This window comes from Anabrus simplex, chromosome 11 (assembly GCF_040414725.1).
Source record: "Anabrus simplex isolate iqAnaSimp1 chromosome 11, ASM4041472v1, whole genome shotgun sequence".
Lineage (NCBI taxonomy): Eukaryota > Metazoa > Arthropoda > Insecta > Orthoptera > Tettigoniidae > Anabrus > Anabrus simplex.
The window spans coordinates 110,949,378-110,972,306 of NC_090275.1; the positions used below are offsets into that span (position 1 = coordinate 110,949,378).

General features: G+C 41.0%; 1 protein-coding gene across 1 annotated transcript in view; it reads left to right on the forward strand.

Annotated features, from left to right (window-relative positions):
- Positions 1–4,641: 4,641 nt before the first annotated feature.
- LOC137502681 (uncharacterized PE-PGRS family protein PE_PGRS54-like) overlaps positions 4,642–22,929 on the forward strand; it is a 119,623-nt gene continuing 101,335 nt past the window's right edge. Inside the window, exon 1 of the mRNA XM_068229622.1 lies at positions 4,642–4,732. Within this exon, the coding sequence (XP_068085723.1) occupies positions 4,687–4,732 (46 nt within the window). The 5' untranslated portion in view covers positions 4,642–4,686. The remainder of the gene's footprint in view (positions 4,733–22,929) is intronic.

Sequence of the window (22,929 nt, forward strand, 5' to 3'; positions counted from 1 at the left end):
AAGCATCTGTACACCTCGTAGAGCCTGTTGGGAGATGCGAGCAGTGTGTGGGCGGACATTATCCTGCTGAAACAGAGCATTGGGCAGCCCCTGAAGGTACGGGAGTGCCACCGGCCGCAGCACATGCTGCACGTAGCGGTGGGCATTTAACCTGCCTTGAATACGCACTAGAGGTGACGTGGAATCATACGCAATAGCGCCCCAAACCATGATGCCGCGTTGTCTAGCGGTAGGGCGCTCCACAGTTACTGCCGGATTTGACCTTTCTCCACGCCGACGCCACACTCGTCTGCGGTGACTATCACTGACAGAACAGAAGCGTGACTCATCGGAGAACACGACGTTCCGCCATTCCCTCATCCAAGTCGCTCTAGCCCGGCACCATGCCAGGCGTGCACGTCTATGCTGTGGAGTCAATGGTAGTCTTCTGAGCGGACGCCGGGAGTGCAGGCCTCCTTCAACCAATCGACGGGAAATTGTTCTGGTCGATATTGGAACAGCCAGGGTGTCTTGCAGATGCTGAAGAATGGCGGTTAACGTGGCATGCGGGGCTGCCACCGCTTGGCGGCGGATGCGCCGATCCTCGCGTGCTGACGTCACTCGGGCTGCGCCTGGACCCCTCGCACGTGCCACATGTCCCTGCACCAACCATCTTCGCCACAGGCGCTGCACCGTGGACACATTCCTATGGGTATCGGCTGCGATTTGACGAAGCGACCAACCTGCCCTTCTCAGCTCGATCACCATACCCCTCGTAAAGTCGTCTGTCTGCTGGAAATGCCTCCGTTGACGGCGGCCTGGCATTCTTAGCTATACACGTGTCCTGTGGCACACGACAACACGTTCTACAATGACTGTCGGCTGAGAAATCACGGTACGAAGTGGGCCATTCGCCAACGCCGTGTCCCATTGATCGTTCGCTACGTGCGCAGCACAGCGGCGCATTTCACATCATGAGCATACCTCAGTGACGTCAGTCTACCCTGCAATTGGCATAAAGTTCTGACCACTCCTTCTTGGTGTTGCATTTGCTCTGTCAGTCAGTGTATATACGCATTCAGGTCTGATGATACTGTAGTTGTCTTGGCTTATCATTAGCGATATATCGATATCGTTTGAATATGCCGATATATTATATGCAATAAATATCGATTATAGAAAATAATTTGTCAATATATCGCAATATTAATATAGCAGTATTTAAAAGATTTCCCCCATCCCTACTATTGTTGTCATATTTGGCGTTAAGTTGATTTTGGTTATTGGTCTACCTTCAACTGTTCGAAAGCATTCCTTTGTGACTGCACATTTTGCAGTTTCTTTCCATGTTCGCTGCCATTCGTTAATAGACTCTCTCCTGCAGTTACTTTTGACTGTGTTGATGGATAATTTGCCATTATTTTACTGCCTCTTTTGCTAGTTTATCAGCCAGTTCATTGCCTTGTACACCTATATGTGCCATAACCCATTTCAAATGTATGCTCCAAATATTTATTTTAAGTTTTGCTATAGTTTTTATTTTCTCAATTAGGTGCTTATGGTTTGTGTAATCCGCTATGGAGTCAATTGTTTTTCTACTGTTCGTGTGTATAGTTGCATTTTTATCTTCGTCATCCTCTACCCATGTTATTCCTAAGGTTTCCAAAGTTTTTACTATGGCGAATTGCTCTGCCTGATTGTTCGAACATCTGTCGTGGAGTTTAAATATGAATTGGTATATCAACTGATTTGATTTGTACATAGCTAATCCTGCTCCCATTCCTTCGTCGCTTTTACTTCCATCCGTATCGATTTGCCATCGGTTACTTTCATTTTCTTCTATTTTCTATGTTTTGGTCTCCTGTGCCTAGAAACACAGCCGAGTGAAGCCACCTTGCTGATTTTCTGCGTAATCTATTGCATAACCTGCAGTTGGTTTGCCTGTTTTTATATTATATAGAGCCACCACCTCTCTTGCTTTTATGTCTATGGGAGTAATTCTGGTAAATACTCACAGTGCATCGTGAAATATAGTTCGGTAGGCTTTTGCTATCCTCGTGAGAATGTCTTTGCACTCTCACGTATTTAATTATATTGCATTTCTTTCCCAGTGATTCTATCCGGACTGGTGCAGCATATGTCAACATTGGTAATAGATTAGTAGAATAGATTAATAGATTGGTATAGATTATTTCCAAAGCCTGGTGTTTTAGACCTCTTAACTTCTCTCGTACATTTTCCATCTGATGTAGGGAATACCGTGAATGATATTCTACCGTGGGGGGGGGGGATGGACGGGGGGGGGGATATTGCACATAGAAGATAAAAGTATAAAGTGTTACATTATTTACATGATCTTAACAAAAAAGAAACATTGTTGAAGATAATAATGGACACAGAATTTGATACCAACGCCGTTTGTCATTTGGATTATATATTATTATTATTATTATTATTATACGTGAATGGTCGCTTTTGGAACACACGAAGCTTTATTTATGATTTCGTTTGCGAAGGATCCAGGATGCTTTCATCTGTTGACTAAAGATCCTTTTCCGTTCTTCCGTCCACTTGGTACCTGCTCTTTTTGGTACTTCATTCTCTGGAGTAACTTCCCACTTGTCAATTTTCTTTCTATATATATTTCGATTCAAAATGTCTTCAGATTGAATTTGTGCGTTCTTCATGTCCGCTTTTGTATGTTGTATCCAAGGGAAATTCTTCAGTTTATCAACTCTTTCAAGAACTTGGTGGGTTAGTCTATTTTCTGGAAGCCTCTTAACATGTCCATAAAATTTCAGCCTTCTTTTCCTGAGGTCTGCCGCAATATTAGATAATTTTTCTGTGGATTTCCGGGTTTGGAGGCGGTACCCTTCTCCCGTGTGTCTTGGTCCTAAAATTTTCCTCATGATTTTTCGCTCTTCTTTTAGGATATTTTCCAGCTCGCCCTTTCTATGAAGCGTTAGAGTTTCCCCAGCATATAAACCCTCAGGTTTGATTACAGTATTGTAATGTTTAATCTTAACGTGGAGAGACATACATTTTTTGTTGTACATTTCTCTTGGTCTCCCATAAGCTCTTCTGAGTTTTTGGACACGGTTGTTTTGGGCTATTTTCTCTTGTCCGGTTGGTTCGAGAATTTCGCCCAGGTATTTGAAGTGAGGGACTCTGTTGATTTTTCCGTATTTTGTATTGAGACTATGGATGTCTAGTTTTGCACAGAAAAAATCAGTTTTCTGGAAGGAGATATGAAGTACGACCTTTCTGGCACATTCTTGGAGAATTTCAACTTGCTTTATTGCTGTGACTTCATCGCTGGACAAAAGAGCCAAGTCATCCGCGAAGGCTAAGCATGGAATTTCAAGCTTGTTTTTTCGTGTCCCGATGTTTACTGGGTTCCAGCTATTTTGTGCTTTTAGTTCTTTTCCCATTCCCTCATCACCTTATCTAGGACGAGGTTGAAGAGGAGGGGTGACAGTCCATCTCCTTGCCAGACACCAGTTTTTATAGGGAATTCGTCTGAGATTTCTCCCATGAATTTCACTCTTGACTTCGTGTCAGTGAGGGTCTGTTTGGTCAAGTTTAGCGTTTTGGAGTCTAGTCCCTGTTCTTTTAGGATATTGAACAGATAATTATTATACTGCTGACACAATACATTTTTCTCTGAGCTGGCCTGGTAAATGAGCAGCACTATCACACAAACCGCACTTGTTTTATGAACTGGCAAATAATTACAAGACGTGATAAGGAAGAAGTAAATAATAATAAGAGAAATGGAGATATGATCGAGAAGCTTTCCTCAGCCACCGCTGATCCGTTTCGATGACCAGGCGCAGATGAGAAGAGTTAAGGGGGGGGGGGGCGAGGGACGTGTGAGGGACATGTTGCTCATAGTGTTGATGGAAAGCTTGAGTTACGAACATTTGGAGAAACTAAAAATTAAAATCTCCAAGACAGGAGCACTGGAGGAGAGCGATCAGCTGGCTGGGAGAGGATAGTTGCCCAGTTGTAATTCATCTCAAAACTTTTTTCTTACATGTTGCTTTACGTCACACCGACACAGATAGGTCTTATGGCGACGATGGGGCAGGAAAGGGATATGAGTGGGAAGGAAGCAGCCGTGGCCTTAATTAAGATACAGCCCCAGCATTTACCTGGTGTGAAAATGGGAAAACACGGAAAAGCATTTTCAGGGTTGCCGACAGTGGGGTTCGAACCGAATACTGGATACTGGCCGCAATTAAGCGACTTCAGCTGTCGAGCTCGGTCTTAAAACAATAATCACCACCAGCAGCAACATAAGTCACTTCTGGAGAAAACCACGAGCCTCTAATGCTCAGTAAAACCACAACAACAGAATCATATTACTTGCAAGATTACGTGAAGAAGTGAGCACTATCGGTCCTTATTTTGAAACATTCGTTTAACATAACTAGGGTCATTACGGATAAGTAGTATTTCCTCTATCTTTTGAACTTGAAGATAAGAAGTACCTATTAATGTCAACCAGCAAAGTCAGGGAGATAAATGAGTGAACAACGAAAGGTAATCAGCAATTATTCTCAAGGTAAGGTCGCTGAGTCTGTTGTGACGTACGAAATTGAATATCTAGGGGGATATACTATATATATCACAACAACAACTCTTTTCATTCGGTCTGTCCGTGTTTCAAACCATTAACCTCAGATCTTCAACACAGATCCAACAATGAGGTCCTATCTAGTGTTTCTCCTTTTCTTCATAAGTTGCGATGGTAAGTCAATCAAATTTATTTTTTTCAGAATTAGATCTTCCTAATATAAGAAGACGGCAGTATCTGTTCGCACACTCATTCTTTATGGAATTTTGAAAGCGTTCATAGCACACACGATTTGGAGATGATATCCATCATTTCATTTCAATCCGTAAAGTAGGAGCTAAGAAATAACATTTTAACTTTGAGAATACCGCCAGAGAGAATAGAACAATGAGTTTAGTGTATCATTAATACCAAATAGAGTATACCAAGACCGACTTCAATCCTCAGACCATAATATAAAAAATATAAAAACATGGCGGCCGAAGACGCCAGAATGCTGGGATTGGTTAACGTGAAAATATCACGTACAGTGGCGGTAATTTAACATGACAAATGTAACATCATAGGGAAAACCACTGTTGCACGTACGAAAACGCATCGGAAACAACGACCCATCACATATAATCAATTAGAATCGCATATATTTTTCCAGAAAATAGAACAACAAGCTGAAAATATAGAAATTTCAATTAGTAAAATAACGTTTTCTCTTAGATTTCACTTCGCTGGATGGATGAATACAAACAAACTGTTAAAATGATATTTATAACATCTTTTTGAATGTATCAAAATAAACTAAAGTGCGAAATTTCTCCATTTATTCGCTCTCATAAGAACTATGAAACATAATTTGTTGCCTTAGTTTTGAAGTGGTGGACAATTTCTTATAGTCAGCACCCAATGAAAGGGAAGTGCAACCGAAATAATGTTATTGATTTTACGGCTTTCGGAGACACCGAAGTGGTGGAATTTAGTCCCGCAGGAGTCCTTTTACGTGCCAGTAAATCTACCGACATGAAGCTGACGTATTTGAGCACCTTCAAATACCACCAGACTGAGCCAGGATTGAACCTGCCAACTTGGGGTCAGAAGGCCAGCGCCTTAACCGTCTGAGCCACTTAGTCCAAGTACACCCGAAATAATTATGCTAACCCATTGAATGGCCCTGGTAACGCTAACACAATGTTGATATATGACATAGCAGCACTTCACACAATGATGGTAACTTAGTAATGAAACGTTAAGACACTAAAAACATACCGGTAATAGATGGACGAGCTTCAGTTCGGTGTAGTCTGCTAGATAACAGATAACCACAGCATGAATCGGAAGGTGTTGGTGGTGTAAAACCCTGCGTTACATACACAGCTAATCCCCTCAAGTCACTATTTCTTCTGTGTAACAGTATACAGATTGCTCCATCTGTCATACTTATAAGTTTTGTTATACTCGAAGATGCAGCCAAACATTTCCGCAGGCAAGCACAGATTATTGTAAAATAACCTTAACATCTAAATCACTCGATACTTTGAAACACATAGACACTAACGGAATATCACAATATCAATTATATTCTATCTAAATCAATATCTTTAGGGGAACACTAATAGGTTTACCGTTTGGAATTAGAGAAAAACCTTCCCTAACCTCAGACTTATTCTCAAAAGTATGTATGCACACTACAATTTTGTCATAGACTTCAATATAATCACGATATATATTCCTAAGCCATTTCACTCTCAATGATTGATTTCGTAGAAAACTTGAGAATAGTTCTATGAGAGGCATTGACAATCACCACCACCAACACCACCACCACCACGAATCACCATAGACTTAAACCTGGTTCACAACACGATCGAAACAAACTCATTCTCACATTACTGCGTATAATTACAGATCCTAAGTGTCCCTTGGCTCATATAAATACACTCGCACACTTATATTCTACAAAGAAACTAATAGCTACAGTATCGTCAACTTTAATGAAATTACACCAACTACATACGATAACAACAAACCAAAACAAACCCACATTTCCACCATATCCGGCTACTCGATTTGCCATCTTTGAACGATCCAAGGTAGCATTAAGGTCTGAGCAAGACCAAATACAATACCTCAGACCTTAACCGACCTATCGAAACTGTCCATAATGGCGGCAACTTGAGTGCTAACATGTGTTTGTTTTGATTTGTGTAAGTGGCGTTGTTACCAAATACTTACGGAAATTTCAATATTTTAAATCGTAAATTATATTTATAGTCTTAAGAAGGCTATGGACCCTCTTTCAGTGCCGTAAGAAGCTATTTGTTCCCAAAGAGCTTAATTACTCCAAACAATGTCGGTGGTGATTAGGTTAATGTTGATTCTCGTGTTCTTCTCTGAAAGTATTTTCTTTATTTTTAGTTTATGTTTATAGTTAATGTTCTTTGTGCCTGGATGTAAGCAAGGGGTTGGGCACACGCTTCAGTGTTCCCGTTTCCAAAAGACCTAGGCCTAGTATTAAGGCAAAAATGGGTTAAGAGCATTCGTAAGGTAAAATTCGAACCAAATGATAGGCCTGATAATGTTGTTTGCATTAATCATTTTGAAATTAAATTTATTGTTAAGGAAGATATTATATACCCATAGAAGGTGGTGATCTAATTCGAGTGCCGCGCAAACTTCCGAAGTTGAAACTAATGATGCCTACACTAGCATTTTTCCCTATCAGCCAACGTACCTTACTACAAAGAAAATTAAATCAGTCCCGGAAAGATCCGGAAAAATCATGAATAAGTTTTATGATTTAGAGACTAAAATAATCTTAAACGGTGATGCAAGAATGATGTAGTTAATTTTCTACGTTTTAAAATGAACGTGCGTAAACTAAACCTAACCCCAATTCCCGTGAGTGAAAATGAGGATTAGGTTCTTTTTTTTATAAAATGCAATCGTGCCATAAATTCTGGTGAGTTTTAAGGTGACGAGTGCTTTAGATGGTCTAGCGTATTATACACATATCACTTGTACCTACGCAACAATCCAGGTGGACTTTGGAGGATTGAAATTTTGTTGGAGAAATTTGTGTGCGCGTTTTACATAGTGGGCTGTGGTTAATGGTGGTGTTGCATAGTATTTCATGTAAGGTTAATAAAGATTTTTATTGACATCTATATGTATCTTATTTGCTGACTGGAGTTTCATATGTGAGATATGTTTATACTGTGTGTCTGTTTCAACCTGACGTTGATACAATAATTCTCCCTTCGTTATTTTCCCATTGAAATTACAATTAGACTTACAATACGCGATAACACTACTTTTGGTGTGTAATTATTCATATTTTGAGTTAGTGAGTTGCATTTCATGACGTTGGACTTGTGATCTTTTTTTTTAGGTGACTCGAAATAAGCATGCGTAATCTTCCTCTCAACCTCTCATATCGCCCACCGATGTCCGATATGTTTTCTTTTTCTGGATTACGGTCTGATTTACTGTAATTGTAGTTGGTCTTGGCCTGATGACTGGAGTTGGTCTTGAGAATACGTGTCACTTCGCGAGATATCGCAAAACATTGATTGCCAGCGCACCTAGCGGAACGGCCTTGAAACTGAGTGTAGTAGTGCACTACACACTATGAATTATGCCGAAAGTGTCAGGTTCCTAGTCGTCTTTAACTAAAAATTAGTTATAGGAGTCTCTCCATTTCATATTGAATGGTAAAATTATATTCTGTGACGTTTGCAGCAAAGAGGTGAGTGAAACTTGTTTTATATTGCCCCCTAACGAGTTATCAATTTAGCAAAATAAACATAGTATTTTTATTGATATCTATTAAAACACGTAAATTTGAAGCTGCATAAAAATATTTTAGAAATTATTTGAGGGTCTGCTTTAGGCAGCTAAAATAATACTTAGCAACTAAACTTCCGAAGTCTAGTAATCACTATTGGATGTTTCTGTGGTGGTTGGAAGTGTAATGTGTTGTTTGAATATGACGAGAAACGTGATGGAACAAACACGAACACCTAGTAGAATTAATTAGACGCGATTAAAATCCTCGATCCGGCCGGGAATCGAATCCGAAGCATTCTGAACCGAAGGTCTCAACGCTGACCTTCAGCCAAGGATTGGGAAGAAACGAAGTCGTTATTGAGTTTCATTATTTCTATCAGTATTAACATTCAACTTTCGTAGCAGAACAAAGCGAAAATCATGATTTGTTTTCATTATTTCAATACATTTTTACATGCAATTTTTGTAGTTTCAATCTTGCAGTCTGATATTTAATGTCGGACCGCTAGGTGCGCCACTGTCAACCTGTCTCTCAGTTTAGTACGGGAAAATATGGAATTGTCTATAGTGTATTTGCTAATACCGGCCTAGTCTTCTGTTCGGTGTGTTGAATGCAGTATACTTTACATGTGAACTGGTTGTTAGATTTCGCCTTTTGAGAATGTTGAGTTTTGATAATAATATGGCCTCGGCTACAATGAGCAGGTAGTTTAATTAATAGGAGAATCTAGGCGAGTAACAATGCATTTGGCTTTAGAAGAGGACGAGGTACCAGAGATCGCACAGGACTGACTAGAATAATCGGTGAGAGATACATAGGAAGAGGAATGGGAATAAGTCCGTTTCATGGACTTAGAAAAATCATATAAAACAGTTAAATTGGACAAATTGATGGAGATGCTAAATTAAAAAAATTTTAAAAAAGGAAACAGGAATGACCGAAGACGGCTATTGCCATGTCAAGGAAAAAAAGATGGAATTCTTTACGTTTCGCAGAGAGCTTTCTTCCGCGTCTTCAGAAGAAAATCTAGTCAGTTGACAACAAGGAAGACTTCTCCAGTAATCCTGTCGCAAGTATAATGGTGAAGCTCATGCCGATGACGTCACGCTGGGAGCCCCAGTGACATAGCGCGGAGCGTTTGAGACGGCTCTTGTCGTAATAGGCTAATAATAATATAGTTACTAAATGATGATTAAACACAATGAAGGTGCTTGTGCGTGTGTGGTGAGCACATACAAGGACACTGATACAAGTAAATTATGTTGATATTCAGATTGCAGTACAATACAATACCTTTCATTAAAATACAGAACAAGTACAATACGATCAAGATTTTTACAGCGAATGATATGCTCTGCTTACAATCTAAAATCCAACTTTCGAGACTTGTTGGAAAATAGATTCAACAGATCTGTTGGTTCTACAGTTATGTCTTTGAATGTTTATTTAGTTTATTGTCAGTGTCTGTTTATTTTATTTTTGTAAAATTTCCACGCGAGGGGGGTTTCTAACCCCCAGTAAGCCCCTTGGATACGCCCATGATAATACACTTGAATATTAATAATAATAATAATAATAATAATAATAATAATAATAATAATAATAATAAAGTAAAGTAAACTCGTGTCCTCATCCCGAGAAGGTGCAGCTCTTTTCAGGCACATCTCCATTGGAGGTGAGCTGCATGTACCATTTCAATCACATACCAGCCCTCTTGCCATTCTTAAATTTCTGACAGTACCGGGAATCGAACCCAGGCCCCCGAGGACGGCAGCTAATCACACTAACCGTTACGCTACAGAGGCGGAAATAATAATAATAATAATAATAATAATAATAATAATAATAATAATAATAATAATAATAATAATAATAATAATAATAATAATAATAATAATAATAATAATAATAATAATAATAATAATAATAATAATAATAATAATAATATGGCGAACCCATCGCCCAGTGGTAAACCACTGCAATCAGCCACCCGAGTATTGGCGGGAAAACCATAACTGTTCGGGTAAGGAGGAAATGCCTGCCCGCAGCCGGAGAACATCTTGAGGCCCTCCAGGGCTAACAACCTTGGTTGTATGTAGAATGAGCAATTTGCTCCAAGCTAAGCTAAAGCTTCTCAAGCATGATGGTAAAACAAAGACATGAAGTTAATACCCCAGGTGGCAACCTTTCAATGAAATCCACCGTCGCCGACAAGCGACGCATGCATCCCGTTTGGATTCTGGGGGGGATGCAACATCATGCTAAAGACGAGTCGGAGCGTCTTGGAACAGTCACGAAAGCTGAAACCCATATCTAAGACTTTTTTGGCAACGTTCAACATAAACAGTTTAATACAAACTGGTAAGATCAAACAGCTGACCAATGACCTCCACGAAAATAAAATCGCAGTAATGGCTCTGCAAGAAACTCGCTTCACTCACGAAGATACGTTTGAGTCTGAAGGGTATAGGTTCTTCAAGAGCAGATCCCATAAGAGAGTAATGAAAAACACCCCTATCTTCGGTACAGCTTTTGCTGTCAACACCAGAATTCTTAGATCAGTCTCAAATTTTGAAACTGTTAATGATAGGTTATGCCTACTATCCCTGCGTTGTGCAAATAAAACATATACGCTAGTCAATGCACATGCTAAAACTAATGAACAAAACAAAAAAGACCTGGAAGGCACAGATAGATTCTTGGACATCCTGGATGATTAGCGAAAATCCCAAAGCACCACGTCAAGATCCTATTGGGTGATTTTAATGCACAGGTAGGACGTGAACGGAAACACAGGAAAGTTGTTGGGCTCTACCCAGCACACAAAAGAACCAACAAGAATGGAGAACGCCTCGTTGAACTATGTGATAACCACAACCTCCAACTGATGTCAACACACTTTCGTCACTTACCAAGAAAACAAATGACATGGAGATGCCCAAACAAAACAATAGGAGAATTCCAAATAGACCATGTTGCTATATCTCGAAGATACAGTCCGGAAATCATGAACGTTACCGTAAAAAAGGGAATAAACATAGACTCAGAACACTAAGTATCAGTAATCAAGTTTCGGCCAATCCCTCTCAACAAAAATAAGAACGAACCTACCATAATTCGCTTTGACACAAAAAAAGCTCAGAGAAAGAGAATTAATTCAAAGAACTTGCCCAACCAGTGGAAAAAGACTTCAACAGCACAAGAAAGCAGATGATACAAGCTGCAAAAGGAGTAGCAGAAATCAAGAAGAGGAAGAAGCACACGCGGTGGAACGATAACTGCGAGAAGACCTTAGGGGATCGTCTGAATGCCTGGAAAAAGTATTACACCTCGAAAAAAGAAGAAGATTGGAAGATGTACAAAACACAACAAGCACAAACAGCAAAAATAAAACGCAGTGAGAAACACAAGTATGAAAAGGAACTACTGGACAAGATTAAGCAAGACTTTCATAGAGGTGAGACCCGTGAATACTTCAGAAATTTTAAAAAGAAGGTACAAGGATACAAGGCACCTTCCCTTTGCTTTCTAAGGAAAGATAGAACTCTTGCAACATCAAATGAAGAAAACTGCAAAATCTTAGCTAAGTATTTTAACGACCTTCTAAACTGTGAAAAACCAGCCAACCCCATCAAAACAAACAAACCAGTGGGCCAAAACCTGCCATCTTCTCCACCAAATCGCGATGAAATCAAACGCCACATAAAGAGACTGAAAAATAATAAGGCTCCTGGTGAAGACTCCATGATTGCGGAACTGTGGAAACATGTCCGGCTCCATGGCTAAATGGTTAGCGTGCTGGCCTTTGGCCACAGGAGTCCCGGGTTCGATTCCCGGCAGGGTCGGGAATTTTAACCATAATTGGTTAATTCCGCTGGCACTGGGGCTGGGTGTATGTGTCGTCTTCATCAACATTTCATCCTCATCAAGACGCGCGGGTCGCCTACGGGCGTCAAATCAAAAGACCTGCATCTGGCGAGCCGAACTTGTCCTTGGGCACTCCCGGCACTAAAAGCCATACGCCATTTCATTTCATTTTGTGAAAACATGCCCCGGAAGAAGCAATTGACATCCTACACCAAACCATTGTAGATATATGGGAAAAAGAACAACTACCAGAGGACTGGAAGCTAGCCTTGATCCATCCTTTACACAAGAAAGGAAATATAAGAGATGTGAACAATTACCGTGGAATTTCTCTTCTGCCAGTAGCCTACAAGATCCTGTCACTATCCATCCTTGAAAGACTAGAACAGCAAATTGAGTACAAACTCGGGGAATACCAAGCAGGTTTTCGGAAAGGCCGATCAAGTGCAGAACAAATACTTAACCTAAAAACCATAATAAGATACCATATGCTGAGAGGTCGAACCTATGTATCTACATTTGTAGACTTCAGGAAAGCATACGACTCCATCGACCGTGATGTGTTGCTTAACATCCTTGCAGAAATGGGAGTCGATGGGAAACTGCTGGCGATAATAAGGGCAACACTAACTAAAACCAAATCCAAAGTAAAATTCTAAGGATGTCTCTCTGAACCCGTTGAGATCAAGACAGGCGTTCGACAGGGAGATGGGCTGTCACCTCTTTTGTTCAACTGCGTACTTGAGAAGGTAATACAGGAGTGGCGAAAGACGTTAAAAGAAAGAAACCTTTACAAACCCGTAAGGATTGGGACAAAGAAAAATTGAGTGGAAATAGATTGCTTAGCGTTCGCTGATGATATAGCCCTTATGGCAGAAAATTTCGAAAGTGCAACAGAACAGATCAATGTGTTGAAGGAAGTAGCAGAACAAACAGGTTTACAAATTTCCTTTCAAAAGACAGAAGTAATGTCAAATATCAAAGATGATACGGCACAACCAAACACCAAATATGGAACGATAAACCGTGTTAGTAAATTTAAATACCTTGGGGAATGGATTCAGCAAAATGGACTTGACAAAGATGCCATAGCAGCAAGAATCAAGAAAATGGAAGTCACTTTCCAAACCACCCGCAACATTTACAACACAAAGTGCTTTTCCCTGAACACAAAAATTCGTCACTACGACACTGTCATCAAACCAGTATCACTGTATGCATCTGAATGCCTTATCCTGTCCGAGAAATGTTTGCTTGCGGATTTAGAGAGGGAGGAAAGAAAGAAAGATCCTACACACCATACTTGGTCCAAACTACAAAAATGGCATCTACATTAGAAAATCCAGGCAAGAAGTATACTCTAAGATAGAGAAGATCACGGACACAGTACGTAAAGGCAGAGTTCGCTTCTACGGTCATATACGACGGATGATCGACTCTCGATGGACGAAACGTATCTTCAGTATATTGGACGCAAAACCAAAAACGGCAATGCCATGGTTCGTTAATGTCAAGAAAGATTTTAAAGAACTGGGCCTACAAGCAGAAGATGCACAAGACCGAAATCTTTTCAGAGCAGCCATCAAGACTTTCGGGACTTTCCGGGACGAAAAACGGGCAACTGGTGCTAAATGGACAGAAGAACGTCGTGTTAAACACAGTGAGCTAATGAAGACGATGTGGATCAAGCGAAAGATGAACAAATGCCAGAATGTAAAGTGAGGCTTATCGTGGTCCCTAGTTGGCCGATTAGCGAAGTTGAATAATAATAATAATAATAATAATAATAATAATAATAATAATAATAATAATAATAATAATAATAATAATAATAATAATAATAATAATAATAATAGTTACGGGGATACCGTGGTAGTCAGAGGTGAAAGAAGGTGCGGGCATGAATGGGTGGATATATAAAACACGGAAGATTAATTTAAAACTCTAAAATTTACATTTATAATTCTTCCTCCTTTTTGTTTTTCTTTTCCTTTCAAACTTTATACTTTGCTAAGCAAATAACAAAAATCAGGTACAAGGTCTAGCTCGTGAGCTTGAGAAACAATACTAGAATAATCAGAAAACAACAATTCCCGTAACAACATGAGATTGAAGCTCCCTGGTTACAAATTTTAATAAGAGCATTGCTGCTCCCTTCAACTCTCACTCAAAGAGACGGTTCTCCAAAATGTCACGTTCCAGGCCTATCAAATGCACAACCCACATTTAACCAAAACAACCAGTAGACACTGTCTTCTATGCTCAACACTTTGATTTAGCAAAGGAAATGAAAGAAGTTTACTTTAACAGGGGTAACAAACACCCATTCTATGTGACCTTATTTTAAAACAAAAGGTTAAAGTTACTGGCCGAACACTTGCACTCCTTGAAATGCTCATGAAAATACTTAAAACCCTATGTGGGATTATGGCCCGACGTTACAGAGGCTAAACCTATATTAAGGAGGGATGGAGATAATGTTTACAAAATTAAGAGAGAGATTTTACAGGTTACACAATCATAGTCACCTCAATATCAAGTTGAGAGGGAATACGAGTGGTTCCTCGCTCTTTATTCCCTAAGTTCAATTAAGTTATTTAGACTTGTTTGATAATTTACAGTGAAAAATAAAAGTTACTTTAAGAAAGAAATTTGAAACCTTCCTCTCGAGATAGCTTTCAAAGACTATTACATGGTTAAACAGAGTCTGCCATTACCTTGAGCAGGTGGACCTCCCGAAGATGGACGAGGCAGCCTTTCCCCTGCCTCGGTTACGAGCACACTTTAAACCTCTTGACTGGAGCGATCGAAAGACAACATGAGCCGGAAAGTTCCATCTTTGATAGTGGAGAAGAAGGTTCCAGATGTATCTGGGCCGAGTCCCTGACACACCCACAATTCCTATTGGCTAATTTAATAAATATCAAAAATGTCTGATTGGTTGAGAACATAACGTTTGCGGAAAGGGATAGAAAGAAGTGTTGATAACTTTAGAACACCAAAAACAATTTACAAACAATTCAGTTTCACGAACTAATGAATACTAAATTTATCTTGAATTTTAATTGTCTATCCTCTCATTAGAGGGAGTACCAGGTTTGACAGTAGAGACCTCTGTCGAAGAACGTTCGTACTTCTCCCACTAGCAGTTTCAAAATTTTACCTTATAGATGGCCTTGTAAAAGGCACTATTTTAAATGAGCGGGGCGGGAGTACATCCGGTACAATACTACTACTAAGAAGAAGAAGAATGGCGTGTGGCCTCGTAAAGGACTGGTGCAGGTCTTTGGAGTTGACTTCTTATAGACAACCTGCGTGTCTGAGAGGATGGCACACATTCCCAGCCTCTGAGTCATCGGAATGAACCAATGAAGGTTAAAATCCCCAATCCGGTCACGCTTACCATTTAGCCACGGAGGTGGTACAGCTCTTTTCAGACACATCTCCAGTGAAGGTGAGCTGCATGTACCATCCCAGCCCTCCTGTCATTCTTAAATCTCTGGTAGTGCCGGAAATCAAACCCAGGCCTTCGAGGACGGCAGTAGCGACCGGTAGACTGTTAAGTCGGGGGTGGGGGGAGGGGGCGACCACAGTATTTTTCCCACACCTCCTTTTTGACAACTTTGACACAAAGGAGAAGAGCAAATTGAGATCTTAAGGACGCCCTTATCAATGATTTTGCCGTTTGGATGTACAATGGTGATTACATTTAAAGAACACCATCACTGAGGATCTGATGTGAAAAGCACATATATACGGAATTAGTCAGGCTTTATTTGCGTAATTAGATAAACTGGAGGTATAAAGTATAAGTCCCCTCAGCTCAGAGCAATGATGGTTCGAATGTGATAAGCAGGCAACACACAGGTGTACAGCCAAGAATGAAGGCCGTGTATAAAAATACGCACTTTGTTCATTGTTACGCCCATCAATTGAACTTGATTATCGAGCGCTGTGCAACCCAAAACAAGTAAGTGAAAATATAATTTTTAAAAACACTAATTTAGAAGGATTTTTCACGTTTTCCTCCAAATCTTCTATACGGACAGTCGCACTAGGCCTAGATGAGATAGTTTAGAAACGTGTCCCGAAAAATTCCGCTACTAGATGGAATTTTACGGCAGGATGCGTAAGAACTCTCTTCGTCTACAAAAATGAACTGAGTAAAGATTTCGGATGACTGTGATGGTTGTTCTGGTTGTCTCAGAAAAAATCGTCACATATCAAATGAAGGCACGCGCAATATATTGAGTCTAAAAGCTCGTTCTGTATAGTTTTAATAATCCCCGAAAATCAGGAGTGTTAGTTTTTCCAATGTGCCCCTTTAAAGTAGAATCTAGCCCGACCATTAAATTACCCAACCCATGAACAATTTCAGGATTATCGGATGAATCGGTTCATTGCCTTCTCGCAATGAGAAAAATTTTCTACAAAACTTAATGCAATCAATCAGTTTACTGATATGTAACAGTTTTCCGATACGTTCTCATTGAACGGTTTAATTTTCAACCTATACACACTATCTAACTGGCACCTGATGTCTACTTTACCAAACATCGCGAACTCCGTGGTATTTTTTATATGCTTTTCACTAGATTTATGCTTTTTTTTTTACTCAGTCAAGTAGTTTAGGTCCATATCATCATGCCAGATCACTAGAATTCATAGCCATGTAGCAAAAGAACGCATTTCTTACCTCAGATCCACACAACCCGTCTGCATCCTTGTACAATGTGCGATTGAATTTTCGGGTGGAGCTAGCTTTACTTTTGCAAGGATTCTGAACCCGTGTAATATTTAAATCGGGTTTCGGAGGTCCTAGCCTTTTCAGTTCGAATCTACTGTCAAAAGAAAGACGTCCGCTCTTGAAAATAGCGTCCACAGAATTCATTTTCAAAGGCAGGAATAACTAAGCACCCTAAGATGTAAGCATGGTTGGAATAAAATTTAAAAGGGAAACACAATTAATGCTTGAGAACTTCGAGCACAGCTCACCAGTTTCGAGTCTAGAGCACACCAGCGATATTATTATTACTATTATTACTAAGCACAGATAAAGAAATCACGAATCACGAGGATATCATTACCATCACTAGCGGTTCCTAATCACAATTGCGCCGGTAAATACACACATACACAAATTTCAAAGCTTACCAGGTGTATGCATAAGTGTTTGCTGGTTTTGTGGTAAAGAAAATACTTAATATTCAGGATAAATTTATTTTTTGTTTATTCAAAATATTGTCCATCGGCTTCTATACACTTCGTCCATCTTTCAGGTAAGTTACGAATACCACGACAGAAAAACTGCTTGTATTTTGCGGTAAACCATTCGTCGAGCCTTTTTCCAACTTCCTCGAAATTGCTGAACTGCTTATCTGCGAGCGCGTGCCCTATTGATGCAAAGAGGTGATAGTCAGATGGCGCCAGGTCGACGCAGTACGCCAGGTGCGCAAGGATGTCCCATTCAAGCAATTTCAAGGTGTCTTTTACTGGTTTTGCTGTGTGGGACGGCGCATTACCGTGCAACAAAATCACTTTACCATGTCTTCTGGCCCATTCTGGTCGTCTTTCGATCAATGCGTGATTAAAATTATTATAGACATGGCACTGTATAGGCTTTCGGGCTTATGCCGTGTCAAGAAAATAAGGTGAAATTCTTTATGTTTCGCAGAAAACTGTGCTCTGCGTCATCAGAAGAAAATCTGGACTGTCCACGAGAAGCTTCTTAAACAACAAACTTTTGAAATTTAGACGTTATAATAGAAGTAGAAATGGTACGTTCATTAGTCACCAGATGGCTCCCCGGACGCGGCTCAGCGCTAGCGTTCGAAGCGGAAGCGGACCGAACCATCGGAATGAGAAGGAAGCGGCCGTGGCCTTAACTAAGGTACACCCCAGCATTTGCCTGGTGTGAAAATGGAAAACCACGGAAAACCATCTTCAGGGCTGCCGACAGTGGGGTTCGAACCCACTATCTCCCGGATGCGAGCACACAGCTGCGCGCTCCTAACCACACGGCCAACTCGCCCGGTGCCATCAGAATCAGTCTAAGAGGGTCACATAACATGACGTGTGTGTAACATATGGCATTGACACAAGCCCGAAATGAAGCATCTGGCGATGAGGAACGTACGAATTTGGAAAACACCGAGACGAAATAACAATAGTGAAGGGACAGGGAAGGGAACTACCTACGTAAATCCTTAATGGCTGGCAGCCAGGTATTACTTAATTGATAGTCAGTGTCCCTGTTGAAATTGTTAGGATTTCTACGTATTTCCACAGCTTCCCGTACAATCCTGGACCTGTAGTGTCTAGTGTGGGTTTTGTCTGGCTGGTTGAGACGAATATTACGTTCATGTTCCTTGATACGGGTACCAATGGACCGGCATGTCTGGCAGATGTATACCTTACCGCAAGAACAGGGAATTTCGAATACCCCAGGATGTAAAAGTGGGAACAATTATTAGTCCTTGGTTTTTACTCAGACTCTGAGCAATTTTAGTGGCGGTGTCAAACACGGTTTATATATTGTGATTGCGGAGGACCTTGGCAATTCGATCTGTGGTATTGTGAATGTAAGGCAAGTAGACTGTTCCCTTCACTTCTTCCTTCTGTGAGCTTTGCTTGGTCGTTTCTCTGGGATGCAGGACTCTATGAATCTGCAAATCGCTATAAACACTACCCTTGAGCGTGACTTTGAGCGTGTCGATCTGCACCTGGATATTTGATGGCTCACAAATTCGTTTCGCCCTCTTGGCGAGTGTCGTGAGAATGCCTTGCTTTTGTGCTGCATGGTGGTCAGAATCTGCATGAAGATAGCGATTTGTGTGGATAGGCTTACGATAAACGGTATGTCCTAAGGAGCCGTCCGGTTTCTTTCTTACTAGAACATCCAAGAAAGGAAGACATCCGTCCGACTCTATCCCCATAGTGAATTTAATTGAAGGATGTTGATGATTTAGGTGGTTTATAAATAGATGAAGTTTCTCAAGACCTTCTATCCATACCACAAATGCATCATCAACATACCTCCACCACACCATATGTTTGACGGACGCCGAAGCAATAGCCTCCTCCTCAAAATGCTCCATAAAGAAATTAGCCACTAAGGGCGAAAGTTGACTTCCCATAGCCACTCCGTCTGTCTATTTATAAAAATTCCCACCCCACAAGAAAGAGCTTGAAGTCATGCAGTGGTAAAATGGCTTAGTAATGTCCTCAGGGAACAGGTGTTCACTGAGATACATGAAATGAAATGGCGTGTACCTTTTAGTGCCGGAAGTATCCGAGGATAAGTTCGGCTCGCCAGATGCAGGTATTTTGATTTGACACCCATAGGCGACCTGCGTTTCGTGATGAGGATGAAATGATGATGAAGACGACACATACACCCAGCCCCCGTGCCAGCGAAGTTAACCAATTAATGTTAAAATTCCCGACCCTGCCGGGAATCGAACCCGGGTCCCCTGTGACAAAAGGCCAACACGCTAACCCTTTAGCCATGGAGCCGGACACATGGCCGAGTCAATCGGCACTTTAGTGAACAATGATTCCACATCGAAACTCAACAAAAGTGCATTAGGTTGAAGGGTTATGGTTGACAGCTTGTTGACTAATAATTGTTGACGAAATACCGAGAGTCCCTGACGTATGATTCAGTACGGTACGTCCTATGTGTGGCTGAAGCAATTTGCTTAGGTATTTAGCCAGAGCATCCGTAGGAGAACATATCGCACTAACAATAAGTCTGAGGGTAAGATCTTGTTTATGGATCTTAGGCAGTCCATATAATCTAGGTGGCACTGCATCCCCGGGGACAGATGTTTAGCGTCCTCTTTTGGAATTGAAGATTGCCTTAAGAACTTCACTGTGGCGTTGGACACACGAGTGGGGTCACGTGAGCTCAGTCTGTAAACAGGCTCTGACAATATAGCCGAGATCTTATTCTTATACCTACTCGTCAGTGTCCATAACCACTGTCGCATTACCCTTATCAGCTGAGAGAATGGTCAGTTCAGAATCATCTCTAAGTTCCTTCAGAGCTCTCCTTTCGCCTCTTGTTAAATTGGGCGCGGGTACAATAGCGGACCTTATGAGTCTCACACATTTCTATCTTAACTCCTCAGCCTCATCCGTAGGTAGTTTGTGGATGGCTGCCTCAACTGAAGTAATTAACTTCTCAGTGGGAATTTTAGAGGGAGCGACAGCGAAATTAAGACCCCTAGCTAGAACTGCCGTTTGGTTCTCGTCCAAGGATTTCTTGGAAAGATTGACGACAGTTTTACTAGCATTCGGGTTCGTGCGGGAGAGCGCCTGTTTCTGAACTAGTCGGAGGAACTTCGATTTCCGTCTGAATGACACCTGGTTGAATTTTCGTTCAGCCTGTATAGCAGTAGTGCGATTGAAAGTCAACCACAATTCCTGCGAGACTGTGTTGCTTAACAGCAGGTGTAAACGAAACAACTCTCGGGAGACTGAGTCCAGTTCCTTACGAGTCTAATGCACTTTCTCGATCACAAGAGCCTTGCTAGCGCGTTGATATATTCTCCTGGCCTTCGGTGTATTTAACATGTGCTTCAGCTTCACACAGTTGGGAATGGTGTTATGGTCCCTGCATCTCAGTAGAAAGTACAAAGACGAAAGAAGAATAGACTTCTTTCTCCTTAATTTGCTGAATTTTGAAGCCTTCTTGAAAGTATCCTCCCCATAGAGGTTTTCAATGTTGCCATTGACGCTTTCACGGCCCGTACTTATAGACATGATACTGTATAGGCTTTTAGGGTTATGCCGTGTGAAGAAAATAAGGTAAAATTCTTCACGTTTCGCAGAGAACTGTGCTCTGCGTCATCACAAGAAAATCCCGACTGTCCACGAGAAAGGCTTCTTAAACAATGAAGTTTGAAATTTAGACGTTATAATAGAAGTAGATAAGGTACGTTTATTCGTCACCAGATGGCTCCCCGGACGCGGTACAGCGCTAGCGTTCGAAGCGGAAGCTGACCGAAACATCAGAATCAGCGTAAGAGGGTCACAAAACATTTGTACGTAACATATGACATTACCAGGTGTATGACGACGACACAAGCCTGGAATGAAACATCTGGCGATGAGGAGCGTACGAATTTGGAAAGCACCGGGACGAAATAACAATAGTGAAGGGACAGGAAAGGGAACTACCTACGTAAATCCTTAATGGCTGGCAACTAGGTATTACTTAATTGATAGCCAATGTCCCTATACGAAATTCACTGTACTTGCGGTAAGGTATATCTCGGCCAAACATGCCGGTCCATTGGTACCCGTATCAAGGAACATGAACGTAATATTCTTCTCAACCAGCCAGACAAATCGTCAATAGCTGAACACGCTCTATCGTCGGGTCATGATGTCATGTTCAAGATGCTCGAGGTCTTACCCATACTAGACACTACAGGTCCAGGATTATACGGGAAGCTGTGGAAATACGTAGAAATCCAGACAGTTTCAACAGAGACACTGGCTATCAATTAAGTAATACCTGGTTGCCAGCCATTAAGGATTTTCGTAGGTAGTTCCCTTCCCTGTCCCTTCACTATTGTTATTTCGTCTCGGTGCTTTCCAAATTCGTACGTTCATCGTCGCCTGTGGTTTCATTCCGGGCTTGTGTCAATGTCATACACCTGTCAGTGTCATATGTTACGTACACGTGATGTTATGTGACCCTCTTAATAGACTGATTCTGATGGTTCGGTCAGTTTCCGCTTCGAACGCTAGCGTTGTGCCACGTCCGGGGAACCATTTAGTGACGAATGAACGTACCATTTCTACTTCTATTATAATGTCTAAATTTCAGTCGTTGTTTAAGAATCCTTTCTCATGGAAAGTCGAGATTTTCTTCTGATGACGCAGAGCCCAGTTCTCTGCAAAACGTAACAGATTTCACGTTATTTTCTTGACACGGCACAAGCCCAAAAGCCTATACAGTATCACCTCTATAAGTACGGGCCGTGAAAGCATCAATGGCAACATAAATTAATCATTAGTTGGTGATAGCGTTGTGCATTAACGGTTTCGCCCAGCTTCAAGAGTTCATAATACACAATACCGCTCTGGTCCCACCAGAGACAAAGCATTGTCTTCTTGCCGAAGCGATTTGAAGAAAACAAGTTTCATATGCTCTAATCGATGGAACGTGTTCACCATATGTTTCTACCAGCAAACAATGACTCACAGCCTTTTTCCTTTTGATTAAATAAGAACAGAAATGCGCGCTGCAAATGTTCTTTTTCAGGCACAAACGTAGACATGATCACTGAACGATACAACACAGACGCTAGTGTTTGCCGGACTCAACTTATGTGTGTTAGTAGGTTACTGTCAGACGAACAAACTGACGTATGTGTCAAATTCATACGCTGTTCGCTCGCGCCATCTCTTAGTGAAACCAGAAAATACTTTTTGCATACACCTGGTAATAGCGCACAGAATAATCACCACGAAGTACGAACAAAACGAAAGATTACAATCAACGTGTACAATTACGGACCAGTACCACCGCGCACTCATTCAAGTCCTCCGCTCGAACACGCGCGAAAACGAACTCGCTCACTGCTGGCAAGCCTCACGAAACACCGGGATGCAAGCCAGAGGCCCATTTTTACTTCACCTTTGCAATTTGAATCAACATTTCTGGTCAACAAATGTTACATTTCATTCTCATTCATTATTATTTTCGACT